Raw genomic sequence first — 19,351 nt, 5'->3', positions numbered from 1 at the left:
GACAACCGAAACCAAAAAAGAGCTAGCCGGCGCCGTGGCTCAATAGGCTAATCCTCCACCTTGCGGCGCCGGCACACCGGGTTCTAGTCCCGGTTGGGGCGCCGGATTCTGTCCCGGTCGCCCCTCTTCCAGGCCAGCTCTCTGCTATGGCCAGGGAGTGCAGTGGAGGATGGCCCAGGTGCTTGGGCCCTGCACCCCATGGGAGACCAGGAAAAGCACCTGGCTCCTGGCTCCTGCCAGGATCAGCGCGGTGCGCCGGCTGCAGCGGCGGCCATTGGAGGGTGAACCAACGGCAAAAGGAAGACCTTTCTCTCTCTGTCTCTCTCTCTCACTGTCCACTCTGCCTGTCAAAAAAAAAAAAAAAAAAAAAAAAAAGAGCTGGTGTAGCCATCCAAATAGCAGACAAAATAGACTTAACACAAAACTGTTTAAAGAGACAAGGAAGGTCACTATTTAATAAGGCATCAATTCAACAGGAATATGTAACTATTATAAATGTATATGCACCTAATTACAGGGCACTTGCCTATTTAAAAGAAATGCTAAGAGATCTAAAGGGGGACACAGACTCCAATACAATAGTAATTAGGGACTTCAATACCCTACTTTCAGCAATGGACAGATCAACTAGACAGAAAATTGGCAAGGAAACAGCAAATTTAATTGACACTATAGACCAAATGGACCTAACAGATAGCTACAGAACTTTTCATCCTACAGTTGGAGAATAAACATTCTTCTCAGCAGTGCATGGAGCTTTCTCTTGGACTGACCACATACTAGGTCATAAAACAAGTCTCAGCAAATTCAAATAATTGAAACCATACCATGTGTCTTCTCAAACTTCAATGGAGTGAAACTGAAAATGAGCAACTCAGGAATCCCTAGAGCATATGAAAACACATGGAGACTAAAAACATGCTTATGAGTGAATTGTGGTTCATAGAAGAAATCAAGAGAAATCAAAAAAATGTTGAGAAACAAATGAAGACAACACAACATATCAAAACTCATGGGATGCAGCAAAAGCTGTGTTAGGAGGAAAGTTTATAGCAATTGGTATCTACATCAAGAAACTGGAGAGGCACCAAATAAATGAGCTATCAATGCATCTCAAGGATCTAGAAAAACAACAGCAAACCAAACCCAAAACTAAGAGTAGAAATTAAAATTAGAGAAGAAATCTAAAAAATATAATCCAAAAAGACAATATAAAAGATCAGCAAAATGAAAAGCTGGTTTCTTGAAAAAAATTGACACACCATTGGCCCAACTAATCAAAAAAAGGAGAGAGAATACCCAAATCAATTAAAACTAGAGATGAAAAGGAAAATGTAACAACACATACCAGAGAAATAAAAAGAATCATCATACAAAGAGCTGTATGCCAACAAACTGGAAAAACTAGAAGAAATGGATAGATTCTTGGACACATATAACCTACCTAAATTGAGCCATGAAGACATAAAATACCTAAATAGACCCATAACCAACATGGAAATTGAATCAGTAAAAAGGGTACTCCCCACAAAGAAAAGCCCAAAACTGGATGGCTTCACTACTGAATTTTACAAGACATTTAAAGAGAAACTAACTCCAATACTTTTCCAGTTATTCAAAACAATCAAAATGAAAGGAATCTTCCCAAATTCTTTCTTGAATCTAGCATAACCTTAATTCTTAAACCTGAAAAATATGCAATGGAGAATTACAGACCAATTTCCCTGATGAACGTAGTTACAAAAAATCCTCAACAAAATTCTAGTAAATTGATTCCAACAACACATCAGAAGTTCATCCACCCAAACCATGTAGGCTTTATCCCTAGTGTGCAGAGATGGTTCAATATTCACAAATCAACCAATGTGATACATTACACTGACAAACTGCAGAACAAAAACCATATGATTATCTCAATAGATGCAGAGAAAACATTTGATAAAATGCAACATACTTTCATGATGAAAACTCTAAGAAAATTGGGTTTAGAAGGAACATTCCTCAGCATAATGCAGGAAAATTAAGACAAATCCATGATCAGCATCCTATTGAATAGGGAAAAGTTGGAAGCACTTCCCCTAAGATCCGGTACCGGACAAGAACGTGCATTCTCACCATGGCTATTCTATATAGTCCTGGATGCTTTAGCCAGAGATGTTAGGCAAGAAAAAGAAATCAAAAGGATACAAATTGGGAAGGAGAAAGTCAAACTATCTCTATTTGCAGTCCAATAGATTCTTAGTGGAACACATTGAAAAGTTTGGTATAGTAGCAGGATATAAAGTCAATACAAAAAATCAGCAGCCTTCATATACACAGACAATGTTAAGTCTAAGACTGAGTTTCTAAATCAATCCCATTCACATTGGCAAAAAAAATCAAGTAACTTGGAATACATTTAACTAAGAACGTAAAAAATCTCTATGATGAAAATAACAAAACATTAAAGAAATAGAAGATACAAATAAAACTGGAAAAATCTTCCATGTTCATGGATCAGAAGAGTCAATATCATCAAAATGTCTATTCTTCTGAAAGCAATTTACAAATTCAATGTGATACCAACCAAAATACCAAAGACATTCTTCTCAGATCTGAAAAAAATGATGCTGAAATTCATATGGAGGCACAGGAGACCTCGAATAGCTAAATCAATCTTGTACAACAAAAACAAAGCCAGAAGCATCACAATATCAGATTTCAAGACATACTACAAAGGGGCCAGCGCTGTGGCTCTCTTGGCTAATCCTCCGCCTGTGGCACCGGAATCCCATATGGGCACCAGGTTCTAGTCCCGGTTGCTCCTTTTCCAGTCTGGCTCTCTGCTATGGTTCAGGAGGGCAGTGGAGGATGGCCCACATGCTTGGGTTCCTGCTCCCGCATGGGAGACCAGGAGGAAGCACCTGGCTCCTGGCTTCGGATCAGTGCAGTGCCGGCCGTGGTGGCCACTTGGGCAGTGAACCAACGGAAGGAAGACCTTTCTCTCTGTCTCTCTCTCTCTGTCTGTAACTCTGTCAAATAAATTAAAAAAAAAAAAAAAGATATACTAAAAGGCAGTTATAATCAAAACATCCTGGTAATGGTACAAAAAGAGATGGATAGACCACTGGAATAGAATAGAAACACCAAAAACCAATCCAAACATCTTCAACAAAGTTATAATTGACCAAGGAGCTAAAACCAATCCCTGGAGCAAGGACAGTTTCTTCAACAAATGGTGCTGGATTTCCACATGCAGAAGTATGAAGCAAGACCCCTATCTTACACCTTGCACAAAAATCTCTTCAAGGCCGGCGCCGCGGCTCACTAGGCTAATCCTCCACCTAGCGGCGCCGGCACACTGGGTTCTAGTCCCGGTTGGGGCGCTGGATTCTGTCCCAGTTGCCCCTCTTCCAGGCCAGCTCTCTGCTGTGGCCAGGGAGTGCAGTGGAGGATGGCCCAAGTGCTTGGGTCCTGCACCCCATGGGAGACCTGGCTCCTGCCTTCGGATCAGCGCGGTGCGCCGGCCGTGGCGGCCATTGGAGGGTGAACCAACGGCAAAGGAAGACCTTTCTCTCTGTCTCTCTCTCTCACTGTCCACTCTGCCTGTCAAAAAAAAAAAAAAAAAACAAAAACAAAAACAAAACAAAACAAAACAAAAAAATCTCTTCAAGATGGATTAAAGAGCTAAATCTATGACATGACACCATCAAATTATTAGAGAATATTGGGGAAACCCTACAAGACACTGGTATAGGCAAAGAGTTCATGGAAAAGACCTCAGAGGCATAGAAAGTCAAAATCAAAATTAACAAATGGGATTACATCATTTAAAAAAATAAATAAAAAAGAAAAAAATAGAAACTCAACAATAAAACAAGCAATCCATCTAAGAAATGGGCTAAGTATATGAACAGGAATTTTTCAAAGGATGACAAACAAAAGATCAACATGAAAAGATGCTCAGGCTCACCAGCCATCAGAGAAATGCCAATCAAAACCACAATGCGGCTGGCGCCGCAGCTCACTAGGCTAATCCTCCACCTGCGGCACTGGCACCCCAGGTTCTAGTCCCGGTTGGGGCACCAGATTTTGTCCCAGTTGCTCCTCTTCTAGTCCAGCTCTGTGCTGTGGCCCAGGAAGGCAGTGGAGGATGGCCTGAGTGCTTGGGCCCTGCACCCACATGGGAGACCAGGCGGAAGCACCTGGCTCCTGGCTTCGGATCGGTGCAGCATGCTGGTTGTAGTGGCCTTTGGGGGGTGAACCAATGGAAGACCTTTCTCTCTGTACCTCTCTCTCTCACTAACTCTGCCTGTCAGAAAAAAAAATGAGGGGGTGGTATTGTAGCATAGTGGACAAAGCCACCATGTACAGTGCTGGCATCCCATAAAGGCAACTGTTTGATCCTCTTCTGATCCAGCTCTCTGCCATGGCCTGGGGAAGCAGTGGAGTATGGCCCAAGTCCTTGGGCCCCTACACCCACGTGAGAGAACTGGAAGAAGCCCCTGGTTCCTGACTTCAGATCAGCCCAGCTCTAGCCATTGTGGTAATCTGGAAGTGAACCAGTGGATGGAAGACCTTTCTCTCTGTCTTTCCCTTTTTGTGTCTGTAACTCTATCTCTCAAATAAATAAATCTTTAAAAAAAAAAATAACACAATGAGGTTTCACCTCACTGCATTTAAAATGGCTATTATAGAAAATTTTTTTTTAAATAACAAATATTGATGATGATGTGGGGAAAAAGGTACCCTAAACCAATGTTGGTGGGACTGTAAATTAGCTCAACCATTATGGCAAACGGTGGAGATTTCTCAAAATCTGGACATAGGTCTACTTCATGACCCAGCAATTCCATTCCTGGGAATTTACCCAAAGGAAATGAAATAAGCAAATGAAAGAGTTATCTATATCCCCATGCTTACAGCAGCCATACTCACAATAGCTAAGATATGGAATCAACCCAGATGTGCTTCAACTGATGACTGGATGAGAAAATGTGGTATGTTTACATGATGGAATACTACTCAGCCATAAAAAAGAATGAAATTCTGTCTTTCACAAGAAAATGGATGCAACTGGAGAATATATGCTCAGTGAAATAAGCCAGTCCCCAAAAGACAAGTATCATATGTTTTCCCTGATTTATGGTAAATAATATACAGAATATTAAAAATGTAATGGGTATGAGTAAAATTGACAGTTTGAGATCTGATTATTGCTTATAGCCCTTTTCTATACTCTTGAGGAATAGTGGGTTTTCTACTTACTAATTCTTGAGTTCTTTATTCAGCGAGGGGTTGTACTTGTGATTATAAAGTAAATTGAATGTATGTCATCATAACAAAACAAAAATAAGAAAGGAAGGAGGAGGAAGGGTGGGAAGCATCACTATGCTTTTAAAACTGCATATTTGACATTTGTTTCATTTATATAAATAAAAACTGGGAAAAAATTACTCTAGTATAAACAGTCATTTCATTTCTACAGTGGTGCTCGTGAATAATTTTATTTTGACAAATTACTTATTAGAGAAGATATAACAATTCTAACATTATAAATCCCTCAAAAATAAAACTCAAGTAACCAGCAATGGATAGTTTTATTTTTTAATGTTAAACTATTCCTTTCCCATTCATTTATAATAAAACACTTTGCTTTGCCTGTATGACAGGCACTGGACAGTTTGGGGAGTACCTGGTTAGGTGCAGACAGTCTTTTCTCACGTGCTAGTCTATGCCCTTCCACACCAAGGTGAAACTGTTTCCTGCTGATGCTCTCTTCTGACTCTGATTTGGACAACTTTTCATCATCTCCCTTTTCCTCCCCGCTGGAGAGTTTCTTCTGATTCTTTTTCTTTCTTCTGTTTCTCCTTTCTTTAGCACTTTTAGAACTCAGTTTGGATGTTTCTGAAGAACTCTCCGAGAGGCCCATGATTCTGCTTCTCCCAATGCTTGTATATTCAGCTGCAGCCGCTGCAATTGCCTGTTGGACAAAGATGTGGTACACATGTGAGTCATTTCCAAATTCCAGGTACCTCTTTTATCATTTGTCCCAAGGTACCTCTTTTATCAATTTAATTATAGTGTGCATATAATTGTATCCCTTGGAAATGAAGTTATAACAGCTTTTATTGCTCTATCACCAAAAAGATTATAAAGCATAAACTTATCTTCCACATTGTAATAAATCTGTTTTACTTTGAAATTAAACTATTATGTGTCATTAATTTGCATACAGTAAAGCAAATTTAATATTGCATGTTAAAGTTTTACTAGGTAATTTTGTAACATAAAGCTCACATAAACCATGTAATAAGATAACATGTATGGGGGCCAGCACTGTGGGGCAGTGAGTTAAACCACTTATTGCTTCATTGGCATCCCAAATAGGCACTGGTTCAAGTCCCAGCTGCTCCACTTCTGATCCAACTCCTAATGTGCCTGGGAAGGCAGTGGAGGATGGCCCTAGTGCTTGGGCCCCTGTGGGAGACGTGGATGAAGTTCCTGGCTCCTGGCTTTGGCCTGACCCAGGCCTGGCCCTTGACTGGACGTTGTGACCATTTGAAGAGTGAACAAGCAGGTGGAAGATCTCTTTCTGTCTGTCTCTACCTCTCTCTCTGCAACTCTGCCTTTCAAACAAATAAATAGATCTTTTTTAAGAAAAATTTTTAAAAATAATATGCATGCTTATCATGTAATCTGCCAATTAAATTTAAGGTCAATGATTATTACCCTAAAAGAATTCCTAGGAGTTCCTTAGGTAGTGCCTGATATTACCTAAAACCTGTACTATTTCTCTATAAAATTATATTATAAAAATTAAACAATTATTACCAAAAAATATGTGAGAACTAAGGATGTGAGTAAAAAATAGAAACTCATAATATTACATCTCATATATAACTAATAGTTATGCTATTTCCTCCAAATTTTATTATGCATTTGTATAATTTTTTAATTGTGATTGCATTAGATTTAATCCATCATTACTTTAACAGCTTTTCCCATGACCTAATAATTTTCTTAAAACTTACAATTCTTTGACTAATTAATACTATAAGATATAAAACTACTAAAATCTTCTTAATCATTTTGTGATTTTTCAAAATTTAAATGTTATTTTGCAGATTTCTCATTTTTAAAGTTATTTAAATGTTGTCAAACATCTTTGTGCATCAAAGTTTTTCTATGTTACAAATTGTCCTCTCCTAGCATGTTAGATTCTTTGAAGAGACTAAGATACGTCAAACCATCAAACTAGCATTTTTATTGTTGTTGCTGATCTTTTTTTATTTGAGAGAGAGAGAGAGCGAGTGAGCGAGCACGCGCACACTACCACTTCCTAATGGCCTCCTCAAAAGTCCAGAGTAGTTGGGCCAGGACTATACGGAAGCCAGGAGTGAGAGAGAATTCAATCCAGATCTCCTTTGTGGGTGGCAGGAACCCAGATACTTGAGTCATCACCACTGCCTTCCTGGGTCTACATTACCAAGAAACTGGAGTCAGGTACTAGAACAGGGATCAAAACAGGTACTCCAGTGTGGAGTGCAACTGTTTTAATCTGTAACTGAACTGCTAAGCTACTTGTCCATAGATAATTCTTAAAAGTCTTCCAGTATATTTGAAATTATATTTCTTTTTTTAAAAAAAAAATTTATTTATTTGAGAGTCAGAGTTAAACAGAGAGAGAAGGAGAGGCAGATAAAGGGAGAGAGGTCTTCCAACCACTGTTTCACTCCCCAATTAGCCGCAATGGCCAGAGCTGCACCAATCTGAAGCCAGGAGCCAGGAGCTTCTTCCAGGTCTCCCATGTGGGTGCAGGAGCCAAAGGACTTGCACCATCTTCTGCTCCTTTCCGGCCATAGCAGAGAGCTGGATCGGAAGTGGAGCAGCTGGGACTCAAACCGGCGCCCCTATGGGATTTCGGCACTGCAGGAAGCAGCTTTACCCGCTACACCACAGCATCTGCCCCCTATATGTCTCTTAACACAAGCCTTCTCAAGTTTTTCCACTTAAGTATTCATTAGGAGAGCAAAGAATCCCAAAAGTGGCTACAATGTTTATTATGACTTCCTTAAATCTCATGTCTTAAAAATCCTTGTAACATTAACAAAGTGATGCATATTTTCATTTCTAACCCATACAATGCTTATTAATTTTAATATAAAAATAATTTCCCTTAATCCTTTGAGTATTATTGTAATTCTGGTGACATAGTTCTTCATATGTTTAGACTGTGTATAATCCCAAACTATTAAAGCATTGTGGGTACCAGGTCTAGGAGAAATGGTTACAGAACACCTTTAATGCAAGAGTGCAAAGGTGTCAACTCAAGCTCAGTCCAGAACTTCTCCCTTCACGCACACTAAAAATGAGCATGAAGTTTATGTACCAAAACAGACCTGAGGCAGATTAGGCACAGACCTCAGAACCTCTGTTGTTACTCTTTGCACATCTACCTCTGGGAAGAATTTTAAGCCAAATCACAATACCTCTGCTTCTTCTTGTTCTTTTTTAAGTCGATCTAACATCTGTTGAAATTCTAACTCCTTCTGCTTGGCTTCTTCGATGTTTGCCTGGTTCTGTTCTTCATAGGCCATGGCAACCACAGCCAGGATCAAGTTTATTAGATAAAAGGAGCCCAGGAAAATCACCACAACAAAGAAGATCATGTAGGTTTTGCCAGCAGCACGCAGTGTCTAAGACAAATGGAAATGGAAATTGATATTTTAAAAATACAAACTTTTTTTTTAATAAATTACTTCAACTTGAATGGCCTATTAAGCTTGAGTAGATTGGGAAATTCTGTATAGTCTCATGTTATGAAAAATGCAAAGAATAATATTATGACTTCATGAGATACAATTAGTATTAAATACATTTTCACTATAAAGGATAATACAAAGTAAGATAATGTAGTATCTTGCTTTTTTATTACAATATAAAAATAACTCATAAAACTAGTTCTGTTGCTCATTTTCAAATTTTAGAAACAGATGATATCTATAGTTCTTTTTACTGTTAAAATTGTATCTTTTCTTTCTTTAACATGAAATAGTAACAATAGTGCTTAATATTAACAATGTTAAATATTTCTTTCTCAAGTTATATTAATAATATAGTATACTTTTTATCATATATTATTTTTAAATTGATTCAGAATAGTATAGATATTCAATGAAAAATACATATCTCTTTTACTTCTGATGCCTTCCTATTCAATTCCCTTTCCATTGGCTATTGTTACTTATTTCTTTGCCTGAATAAGTTCATAATAATGGAACCTGTACCTCTGATATCTTTTTAAAGTGTTTTAATGTCTTCATGCTTAAAAGTGAAAACTATATGTCACTATTGTTTTAATTTGTATTTCTTTAATGTTAAGAGTGACCTTTTTTGGCATGTTTAAAAAACAATTTGCTTCCCTGTTTTCCTGTAAAGTGCATTTTATATAATTTCTATATTTATCTATAATATTCTCAGATACTAAGTAAGTATAAAACATGCCAAAAGAAGAATCTAAGGCCATTCTGAGGAAAGTTCCATTGTTATTTAAAATACGAAACAATCATTTTGATGTCCTTGTTGAGGTTGGCTGCTGAGAATAAACAAATCAACACAGTCAACAGTGCAAAGATGTTTACATCCAAATTAGAGGAGAGGGCCATGTTGAGTTAACAGTTAAGGACCAGAGACAGGGTGTGTACAGGAGCGTCTCAGGAGAACATTACAGTACATTTTCTGCTATTTGCCTAGGACATAGTGGAATGAGATACTGAGGAAATGGAAAGATCTAGAAATCAAATATACTCCTTGAAAGTTAAGAAACATACTTATGATTAAAGCATTTCCTACTCTAATAGTGCTGGATTAAAACGTTTCTACTTTTATTAATAAGGCAATAGAATTCCTTCTATTCTCAATTGAATAGAAAATAAACCTATTATAAAGTTGGTTAAAAAAAAAACATACATCTGTTTGTAATGTCATTCAAAGATTCAGTGCATGTTTCTCTTGGCACTCACCTGCTGGTACAGGTTTTCCCAGTAATCCTGGGTCATTAGCCGAAACAAGGCTAAGAAAGCCCAACTGAAAGTGTCAAAGCTCGTATAGCCATAGTCAGGGTTTCTGCCAGCTTTCACACAGTAGTACCCTTCTGGACACTGACTATACATGAAAAAGACAATTGCAGATTAGAGAGTCTAAGGAGCACTACAGAGAAGCTACAAATTCAAGTTTCTTTTATGGGAGGACAATATTGAATGAGTTAAGGAACATGATTTAAATCAAGGAAGAACTGGGTTTGAATCCTGTTCTACTATTTGTTAGATAAATTTTCCAAATTACTTAAAATCTTCAAAGCATGCTTTCCTTTTTCTGTGAAAATGGGATAATAACATTTGCCTCATATTACATTTAAATAAGATAATGTGTGTAGATTAACTAAGTTACTTCCTGCATATGGAAAGTATTTAATAAATGGTAACTGCCATTAGAATCATCATTGTTAGCATCATAATCATCATTATCAAATTTGGAAAAACTTTCATCAAATGTTGAATAATATTCCTTCAATTAATAAGGATTGATAGGAAGGCTTTATCAAAACTGTTTCCCCTCAAATTATTTTAGGAATGAATTAGAATCAGAGTCAAAATATAGCAATTGTACAAGGTCTTAAAGTTCTTTAGCTGTAAGACATTTTTCTCTGAAAAAATTGGTAGATTACATAACTGCAGTGTGGTGGGGTTCTTTAGGGAGCAGCACCCTTATCTTGTTTGTTTTTAGGTTCCCAGTATACATAGGAACTGAGGAAAAGATACCCGGATGGGGGGGGGGGGGAGAACTCAAGCAAGTGCCTTGCTGAAAAATGATGTGAGAGTATTGAAGAAGCATCAAGATTGTCATTTGCAAATATCTTCACCCAAACCCATGGGGCACTTCTCTTCAGAGTGGCCCAGACATTATACTCAGTTACCTATGAGTCATATTTAATTGCAAAATAAAAAGAATTTGGGGATAGAAAGAAAAACTGATATTGTTAGTCTTCTTTCTAGAAAGAAGAAAGGCCTAAAATTATCCAAACAAGATTTGGTGGTGTTTTCTCAAAGTCTTTCTTTACTAGCTTAAGATTTACATCACTTGCGCCTCTTTGAAATTCAAGTACTACCTCTTAAATTCTTGCTTTCAAAAGTCTGTGTTATAAATGAAACTTTTAGAATCTGAGTTCACTGGGGAACAGAGTGAGTCAAACTGTTCATTCAATATATGAAAACACTATGAATCAAAATGTACCAATTAACAAAATGGCCAAGCATGCTTTTTCTTCTTTTGCAGTCTTTAGGTAAAAACAAAACAAATACTACATACCCAGAATCTGTGCTGAAACCACAGAGTAGAGCATCTTTGGATCCCTCCAAGTAATAAAAATACTCTGTTTAGGAAGAATTTGAACAATAGAATATTACAGTGTGCACGCTTTAAGACTGATAAAGCAGATAAGTTAATGAATATGTAGACATGTATTCAGGCTGATCCCATGCAATGTATATGCATTTTTATTTTATTCATCCTCAAATATTTACTGACAACCTCTTGTGGGCCAGGCAGTGAATATGAACAAAAACATGATATAGGAGATCTCAAGGTGTGGAACTTCCTTTTGATATAGCTGAGCGTGGAGGTTAGGGGACGGGAGCAGAGAAAGAAACTTAACAAGTAAAAAATGCACAAAAGTTTTTCAATGATAAAAGCGCTAAAGGAAATAAATCAAGGCAATGTGATAAGCTGTAGTCATAGAAAGTCCTCTAAGAAGGAAACATTAGAACTGGGACATAAATGTGGCATGGGAATCAGTCAAAGACCCTGGTGAACAGATATGTGGACAGGAGGAAGAGCAAGAGCAATGGTCCTAGGAAGGAAATGGAGTTTGTATGTGGAAGATGACCAGAATAACTACTGTGAGGTAAGTGGGGAGGATTATGGTGGTAGAGCTAAACAAGATCAGATTATGTAGCATTTTGCAGATCATGAGAAGGAATTCGGATTTCCAGTATAATTAGAACCAACAGAAAGTGCCACTGCAAAAATGCAAAAAAAAAATAATAATAACAGAGGAGAAGGATTGGTGGGTGTATGGGAGGGTGGGAAGTATCACTATGTTCTTAAAACTATATATATATGATACATGAAAGCTGTGCACTTTATATAAATGAAGGGAAAAAATTGTCACTGTAGTAGCTTTGTGAGCAGAGGATTTTATAGAAGAGCAAGTACAAAACCACTGAGATCATCAGGTGATCACAGGAAAACAAGAGACGGCTACAACTCAGAGAATCCCTGTGGATATGGAGAGAAGGCAATAGAAGTGGAGTGGAGGGCAATGTGTGGCATGTGCAAGAGGGAGCACAAAGCAGATATCAACTGCAGAGTACTGGTGCCAGTTCCTGAGATGAGGGAGACGGGGGTAGGAAGAGACCTGCAGGAGAAATCGCAGCTCTGCTTGAACCACATACGTAGCAGGAGTCTATTACTGGGTATCAAACTGCATTTTTCAAGGGGCCAGCGCCGTGGTGTAACAGGTTAATCCTATGCCTGCAGTGCCGGCATCCCATATGGATGTTGGTTCTAGTTCTGGCTGCTCCTCTTCCAGTCCAGCTCTCTGCTGTGGCCTGAGAAAGCAGTGGAAGATGGCCCAAGTCCTTGGGCCCCTGCACCTGCATGGGAGACCGGGATAAATCACCTGGCTCCTCGCTTTGGATTGGCGCAGTTCCGGCCATTGCAGCCATTTGGGGAGTGAACCAGTGGCAGGAAGACCTTTCTCTCTGTCTCTGTCTCTCTCTCTCTCTCTCTCTCTCTCTAACTCTCTCAAATAAATAAATAAATAAAATCTTTAAAAAACATAAATAAACTACATTTTTCAAGTATACAGTTGGATTGATATGAGTCTGGAGGTCAGTAGACTACTAAATTGGGAGTCCTAAAATAGATGTTTTTCAAAGTCATGGGATTAGATGAATTTATCTAGAAAGGATAGCCAAGGGAGGCAAAGGAAGATAGAAGAAGGAAGAGAAAGGAGCCCCTGATTGAGTCCTGAAACACTCAGTGAAGAAGGAAGTCAGTAATGTGAAACCGTATCTGAATCAGATCTGTTTTCTGAAATACTCTTATTATTTAACCACTAATCAATACCTATTTATGACTTACAAAGTTTCATGTCTGAAGAATATAACAATGAAATAGATGTGTTATTCCTACTTTTCACCATTCGTGGAACCCTTTGTACCTATTTTCAATAGTAAAATGTCTCATAAATTCTGCTTTCACGATTAAGGCTTATTTCTCAGACTGGGGGCAGGTTTGCTTTGCATAGTAAATGTATAAAGTAATAAAAATGTTACTTCTTCCAAATATCCATTCTTTTTCATAAAAGCCCAACATTCTCTTATGTGCAAATCAAAGAAGAAAAATATAATTATTAGGATGCTTTTGGAGTAACAGCGGAGGACTTTGAAGTCAGATAGTCTTGTATGTGAATGTTGCGTCTATATTTTCCAATGTAGGTGAGTTTTCTTTAAGCTTTATAGCTTACCTGCTCTATCGGTAAAATGTGGATAGCGATACCTACTTATCTCAAAAATAAAGGAGAGCAGGGGAAAAGAAGGGAGGAAAAGGGAATATCATTATATTCTTAGGATTGTACATATGAACTACAATGAACCTGTTAAATTTTTTTTAAAAAAAAAAGTGCTATTGAAATGCATAAAGAGGATTTTCTATGTATGACACTTAATACAATGATCCACACATTCTACATCAGCTGCTTAAAGACAGGGATTATTATTATTTAAACTATTATACAGTTTCAGTTAAGACTAATTAATAGACTTAAACATTATTTTATTTTACACAGAAGAAAAAATACAATCACTTAGGTTGAGGTGGGAATTTAGGTGAAAATGAGTATAGACAGGTCTTTAAAAAGTATCCTGTGCGGGGCCGGCACCGTGGCTCACTTGGTTAATCCTCCACCTGCGGCACCGGCATCCCATATGAGCTCCAGGTTTTAGTCCCGGTTGCTCCTCTTCCAGTCCAGCTCTCCGCAGTGGCCCAGGAAGGCAATGGAGGATGGCCCAAGTGCTTGGGCTCCTGCACCCGTGTGGGAGACCAGGAGGAAACACCTGGCTCCTGGGTTCAGATCAGCGTAGCGCTGGCTGTAGTGGCCATTTGGGGGGTGAACCAACGGAAGGAAGACCTTTCTCTCTGTACCTCTCTCTCTCACTACCTAACTCTGTCAAATTAAAAAAAAAAAAAAAGAAGTATCCTGTGCCTTTTAGGGTGAGCAGGGCAGAATGAGGATAGAGGCTAAGATACAATTATTTATACATAAACCTCCAAGTAATTTTAGTGAAGAAGTGTTACTTTAGAATTATGCTTTAAACTAACAGTGGTTCACGTATACCAATCGTTGAGAAGGTACATGTTAGAATGTGTTAAAACTGCCGATAGCAGCACACAACTAGTCGTCATATTTAATTCAGAACAAGAATGATGACAGATGCAGCAATGTACTTAGTTCACTTAGGTTTTACAAAACACTTTGCAATAATTTGTAAACTAGAAATCAAATTATTAGAGTAATTGGCCTCAAGAGAATTTAATGTTACCATCTAAAGAAAAGGGGAAAGTGGGGGCCGGCACTGTGATATAGTGGGCTAAGCCTCTGCCTGTGGTGCAGGCATCCCGGGTGCTGGTTCTAGTTCCAGAAAAGGGGAAAGCGGAATGCAAAGAGAAATAAAGTTTACTTATGCACATTCAAAATCAGCATGATTCTGAAAGATAAACAGTGAATCATGACTCATTAATTCCACTACTAGATGTACACTGAGAACTGAAAATATATGTCCACATAAAAACTTGCACATGAATATCCATAGCTACATTATTCATTCCAGTGGAAACATAGGAACCTACCAAATGTTTATCAATTGATAAATGTATAACAATATTGTATATACATATGGTTGAACATTTAGCAATAAAAAGAAATGAAATATGGAAACAGTACAATGTGAATTAACTTTTAAGTAATTATGCTAAGTGCAAGTCAGATATCAAAAGCCATGTATTACATGATTGTTTATATTGACTGTACAAAGTAGGTAACTTCATAGTTGCAGAAAGTAGATTAGTGTTTGCCACATAGGAGGAATCAGAGAAGGGCTGGCTATTAATGGACACTCAGTTTCTCTTAGGGGAGATGGAAATACTATAAATTATGTAATTCAAAATTCTGTGAATATTTTTAAAAGCAGTGAATTGTATACTTTGAAAAGGAAATTTGATCACAGGAATTATTTTCTCAATAAATCTATTCTAGAAAGATAATGCAGTATTATGGCAAAGGTTATGGATAGGGATGGAATAAATCCTAACTACCCAGTGAAATACATAAAGGTGAAAACAGAAAGTTATAAACATTGATATAACAAAAACCTATAATTAATAATCAATTTGGAGCAGATTCTCAGGGAATTTTCTGTCAATTTAAAGATAAGTAGAACAAAATGGTAAACCATAATCAGTGACCTAAATTTTCTAATATTAGGTTTATCTGCCCTAACTCAGAGACAATCTGTAGTAACTATGTGTGGCTTGGACTTTTAGAGTTAGAGGGTATATTCCCCAACCAAGGGGGAAAAACACAACTCCAAGAAACTAGTGCAGAGCTAGGGCAGAGGAGATGTAGTTCCCACAAGAGTCATAGATGAAAGAGACAAGAAGCTCTCTGGTAGCAGTGAAGACAACTGTGGTTTTCCTCCAAATTTTCTTTAATAAATGTCAAACATTCAGAAAATAGTATATTCTATGTTAAGCCAGTAGAAGCCCAATATATTAATGCACAATAGTTACTAGAAAATTACCTACAGACTGTGCATGAAACTTATATTCATTTATAACAGCAAAAAGGCTGTTCATCAAGCATCAAACTAGACAGTGATTAACACTAAATGAAATCCATAAATTTATTTATATATATTTAAGTAGGATGGACAGTAAGTTTATTTATTTGGTAATGAAGTTGAAAAACACCTCTGAAGAGGCTTTTCTATAGGAACAAAAAACATTTGTAGATTATGTTGTCTTTCTATGTAGAAGGCCTTTAAAATTATACTTCTATGATCCTTCAAAAATGCTAAATCAGGGACAGGTGTTTGATGTAGTGGTTGTAATACCTCTTAAGATGCCTAGATCCCACATTAGAATAAGTGCCTCGGTTTGAGTCCTGCATTCACTCCTGATTCTAGCTCCCTATTAAAGCACATCCTGGGAGGCAGAAGGTGATGGCTCAAGTGCTTGGGTCCCTGCCACCAACATGAGAAACCTAGATGACGTTCCTGGCTGCTGTTGTTGGCATGGCCCAGCCCTAGAAGTTAAAGGCATTTGGAGAGTGAACCAGAGGATAGAAGATTTCTGTCTTCCTGCCTTTCACATAAAATACTTTACTTTTTTTTATTTTTTTCAACAAAAGAATGACAACTCACTTACCTCAACCACATCTCATGATCTATCAACAAACTCTTAGGCTCACTTCTTTCTTTGTCTAGCTTAACTTCATGGACTCTAATTACTTGCTCACTTCCATACATCCCTCTGTGTATTATACTAACCTGGCAAAGCCCCAACTCACCTATAATCAATCTAGTAGCTATCTTTTCCATACTTGCTCCTGAATGCCTGAATTTTGGTGAAGAAATTCTCACAACCAACTGAACGCTTACATTTTAAATAAAACATCTCCAATATCAAACTGACACCTAGAATAGACTTAATTTCCCATTTCCTAAGATGACCACATACATATTTTCTTCTGACCTGTAGAACTTTTACATGCTCAGATTTGTTCTATGAGGCTAGTATTTCCTTAATACCAAAACCAGACAAGGACACACACACAAAAGAAATCTATAGGCCAATAAATGAAAAAATCCTCAACAAAATACTAGCAAATTGAGTCCAACATTAAAAAGATCCTTGTTCATGATCAAGTGAGATTCATTCCCATGGATGCAAGATGCTTCAACATATGCAATCAATAAACATGATACATTACATCAACAGAATGAAGGACAGTAATCATGATCAATTCAATGATGCCCCGATGTTATTTGACAAATTTCAACATCCATGCATAAAAACACTGACCAAACTATGCATGGAATGGACATACCTTAATATTAAAGGCCATATTTCATAAGCAAAGAGCTACCATCATATTGGATGGGGAAAAGCTGAAGCCTTTTTCTGTAAGATCTGGAACAAATCACAGATGCCCACTTTCACCACTTTTAGTCAACATAGTACTAGAAGTTCTAACCAGAGCAATTAGACAAGAGAAAGAAATAAAGGTCATGCAACTTGCAAACAAGGAAGTGAAATTGTCATGCTCCAGATGACATGATCTTATATATAGAAAAGTGAAAAGACTACCAAAAGGCTATTATAATTAATGAACAAATCCAGCAATAGTTGCAGAACACAAAGTGAACATAAAAAAAAAAAATCAGTAGTTAGGGCCAGTGCTGTGGCATAGCAGGTAAAACCCCACCTACAATGCCAACATCCCATATGGGTGCCAGTTAGAGTCCCAGCTGCTCCACTTCCAATGCAGCTCCCCACTAATGCAACTGGGAAAGCAGTAGAAGATGGCCCAAGCCCTTGGGCCCTTGCACCTGTGAAAGACCCGGAAGAAGCTCCAGACTCCTGGCTTCGGACCAGCCCAGCTCTGGCAGTTGTGGCTATTTGGGAAGTGAACTAGTGGAAGAAGATTCTCTCTCTCTCTCTCTCTGACTCTGTCTTTCAAATAAATAAATAAGTTAATTTCAAAAATCAAGTTATATAGCAATAGTAACTAATCTGAAAAAAAATCCCATTTCTAATAGGTACAAAAAATGAAATAAAATATCTAGTAATAAACTCTGAAACAAGGCCGGCGCCGTGGCTCAATAGGCTAATCCTCCACCTTGCGGCGCCGGCACACCAGGTTCTAGTCCCGGTCAGGGTGCCGGATTCTGTCCCGGTTGCCCCTCTTCCAGGCCAGCTCTCTGCTGTGGCCCGGGAAGGCAGTGGAGGATGGCCCAAGTGCTTGGGCCCTGCACCCCATGGGAAACCAGGATAAGTATCTGGCTCCTGCCATTGGATCAGCGCAGTGTGCCGGCCGCAGCGCGCCGACCACGGCGGCCATTGGAGGGAGAAATAATGGCAAAGGAAGACCTTTCTCTCTCTCTCTCTCACTGTCCACTCTGCCTGTCAAAAAAAAAAAAAAAAAAAAAAAAAAAAAAAAAAAAAAAAAAAAAAACCTCTGAAACAGAGGTGAAATATATCTACAACAAAAACTATAAATAATTTATTAAAGAAATTGAAGAGGACACAGAAATACAAAGACATTCCAGGTTTATGAAATGGAAGAATCAGTATCATTTAAAAGTGCGTATTACCCAAAACAATTTATAGAATCAGTATAATCCCTAACAAAGTACCAATGATATTTTTCAAAGAACTAGAAAAAACTAGAATAAAGATTACAAATTAAAAAAAAAAAGCAGTCTCAGCCAAAGAACAAAGCAGGAGGCATTGTGTTACTGGACTGTATAATTAAAGCACCATGGTATTGGCATAAAAACATATCCATAGACCAATGGGACAGAATAAAGATCATACAGGTAAACCCACATACTTCTAGCCAAATGATCTTTAACACAGAGGTTAAGAACGTACATTGAAAAAGGGATAATCTTTTAAAATAAATGGTGCTAGGAAAATAGGCTATCCACATGCAGAAGAATCAAACTAGACTCCTATTTTCACCATGTACAAAAATCAACTCAAAATGATTAAAGACCTAAATGTGGGACCTGAAACTCAAGAACACCTAAGGAAGGTACTTCAAGACATTGATTTGGGCAAGGATTTTCTAGAATATACCCAAAAAGCATTGGGAATAAAAGCAAAAATAGACAAATATTTCATCAAACTAAAGAGATTTTGCACAGCAAAGGAAAACAATCAACAAAGTGAAGAGACAACCTACAGAAATGGGAGAAATATCTGTAAATTATATATTTCACAAGGTGTTAACATCCAGAATACATAAGGTATTAAATTCAACAGAAAAAAAAAAACCTAAATAATCCAATTAATACATGGACAGTAGGGCCAGTGCTGTGATCAGCAGCCATGTGTGATGCTGACATCCCTTATGAGCATGGGTTTCAGTCCTGACTTCTCTGCTACTGAGCTAGTTCCTGCTAATGCAGCTGGGAAAGCTGTAGAAGATGGCCAAGTACATGGCTCTGGCCATGCACATGGGAAA

At 37.9% G+C, this 19,351-nt stretch overlaps 1 protein-coding gene across 3 annotated transcripts in view; it reads right to left on the bottom strand.

Annotated features, from left to right (window-relative positions):
- The window catches only part of SCN9A (sodium voltage-gated channel alpha subunit 9), a 185,675-nt gene that overhangs the window by 78,743 nt on the left and 87,581 nt on the right, over positions 1-19,351 (bottom strand). For all 3 annotated transcript variants that reach the window (XM_070069809.2, NM_001082358.2, XM_089327925.1), the window contains 4 exons: positions 11,350-11,413; positions 10,005-10,146; positions 8,472-8,678; positions 5,675-5,962 (listed from right to left, as the gene is read on the bottom strand). In XM_070069809.2, the coding sequence (XP_069925910.2) occupies positions 5,675-5,962; positions 8,472-8,678; positions 10,005-10,146; positions 11,350-11,413 (701 nt within the window). The remainder of the gene's footprint in view (positions 1-5,674; positions 5,963-8,471; positions 8,679-10,004; positions 10,147-11,349; positions 11,414-19,351) is intronic.

The sequence above is a fragment of the Oryctolagus cuniculus genome, chromosome 3 (assembly GCF_051225735.1).
Source record: "Oryctolagus cuniculus isolate XC-2025 breed Fujian yellow rabbit chromosome 3, ASM5122573v1, whole genome shotgun sequence".
Classification (NCBI taxonomy): domain Eukaryota; kingdom Metazoa; phylum Chordata; class Mammalia; order Lagomorpha; family Leporidae; genus Oryctolagus; species Oryctolagus cuniculus.
The sequence above is the reverse complement of the archived record's forward strand: the minus strand, read 5'-3'. Positions and strand labels throughout refer to the sequence as shown.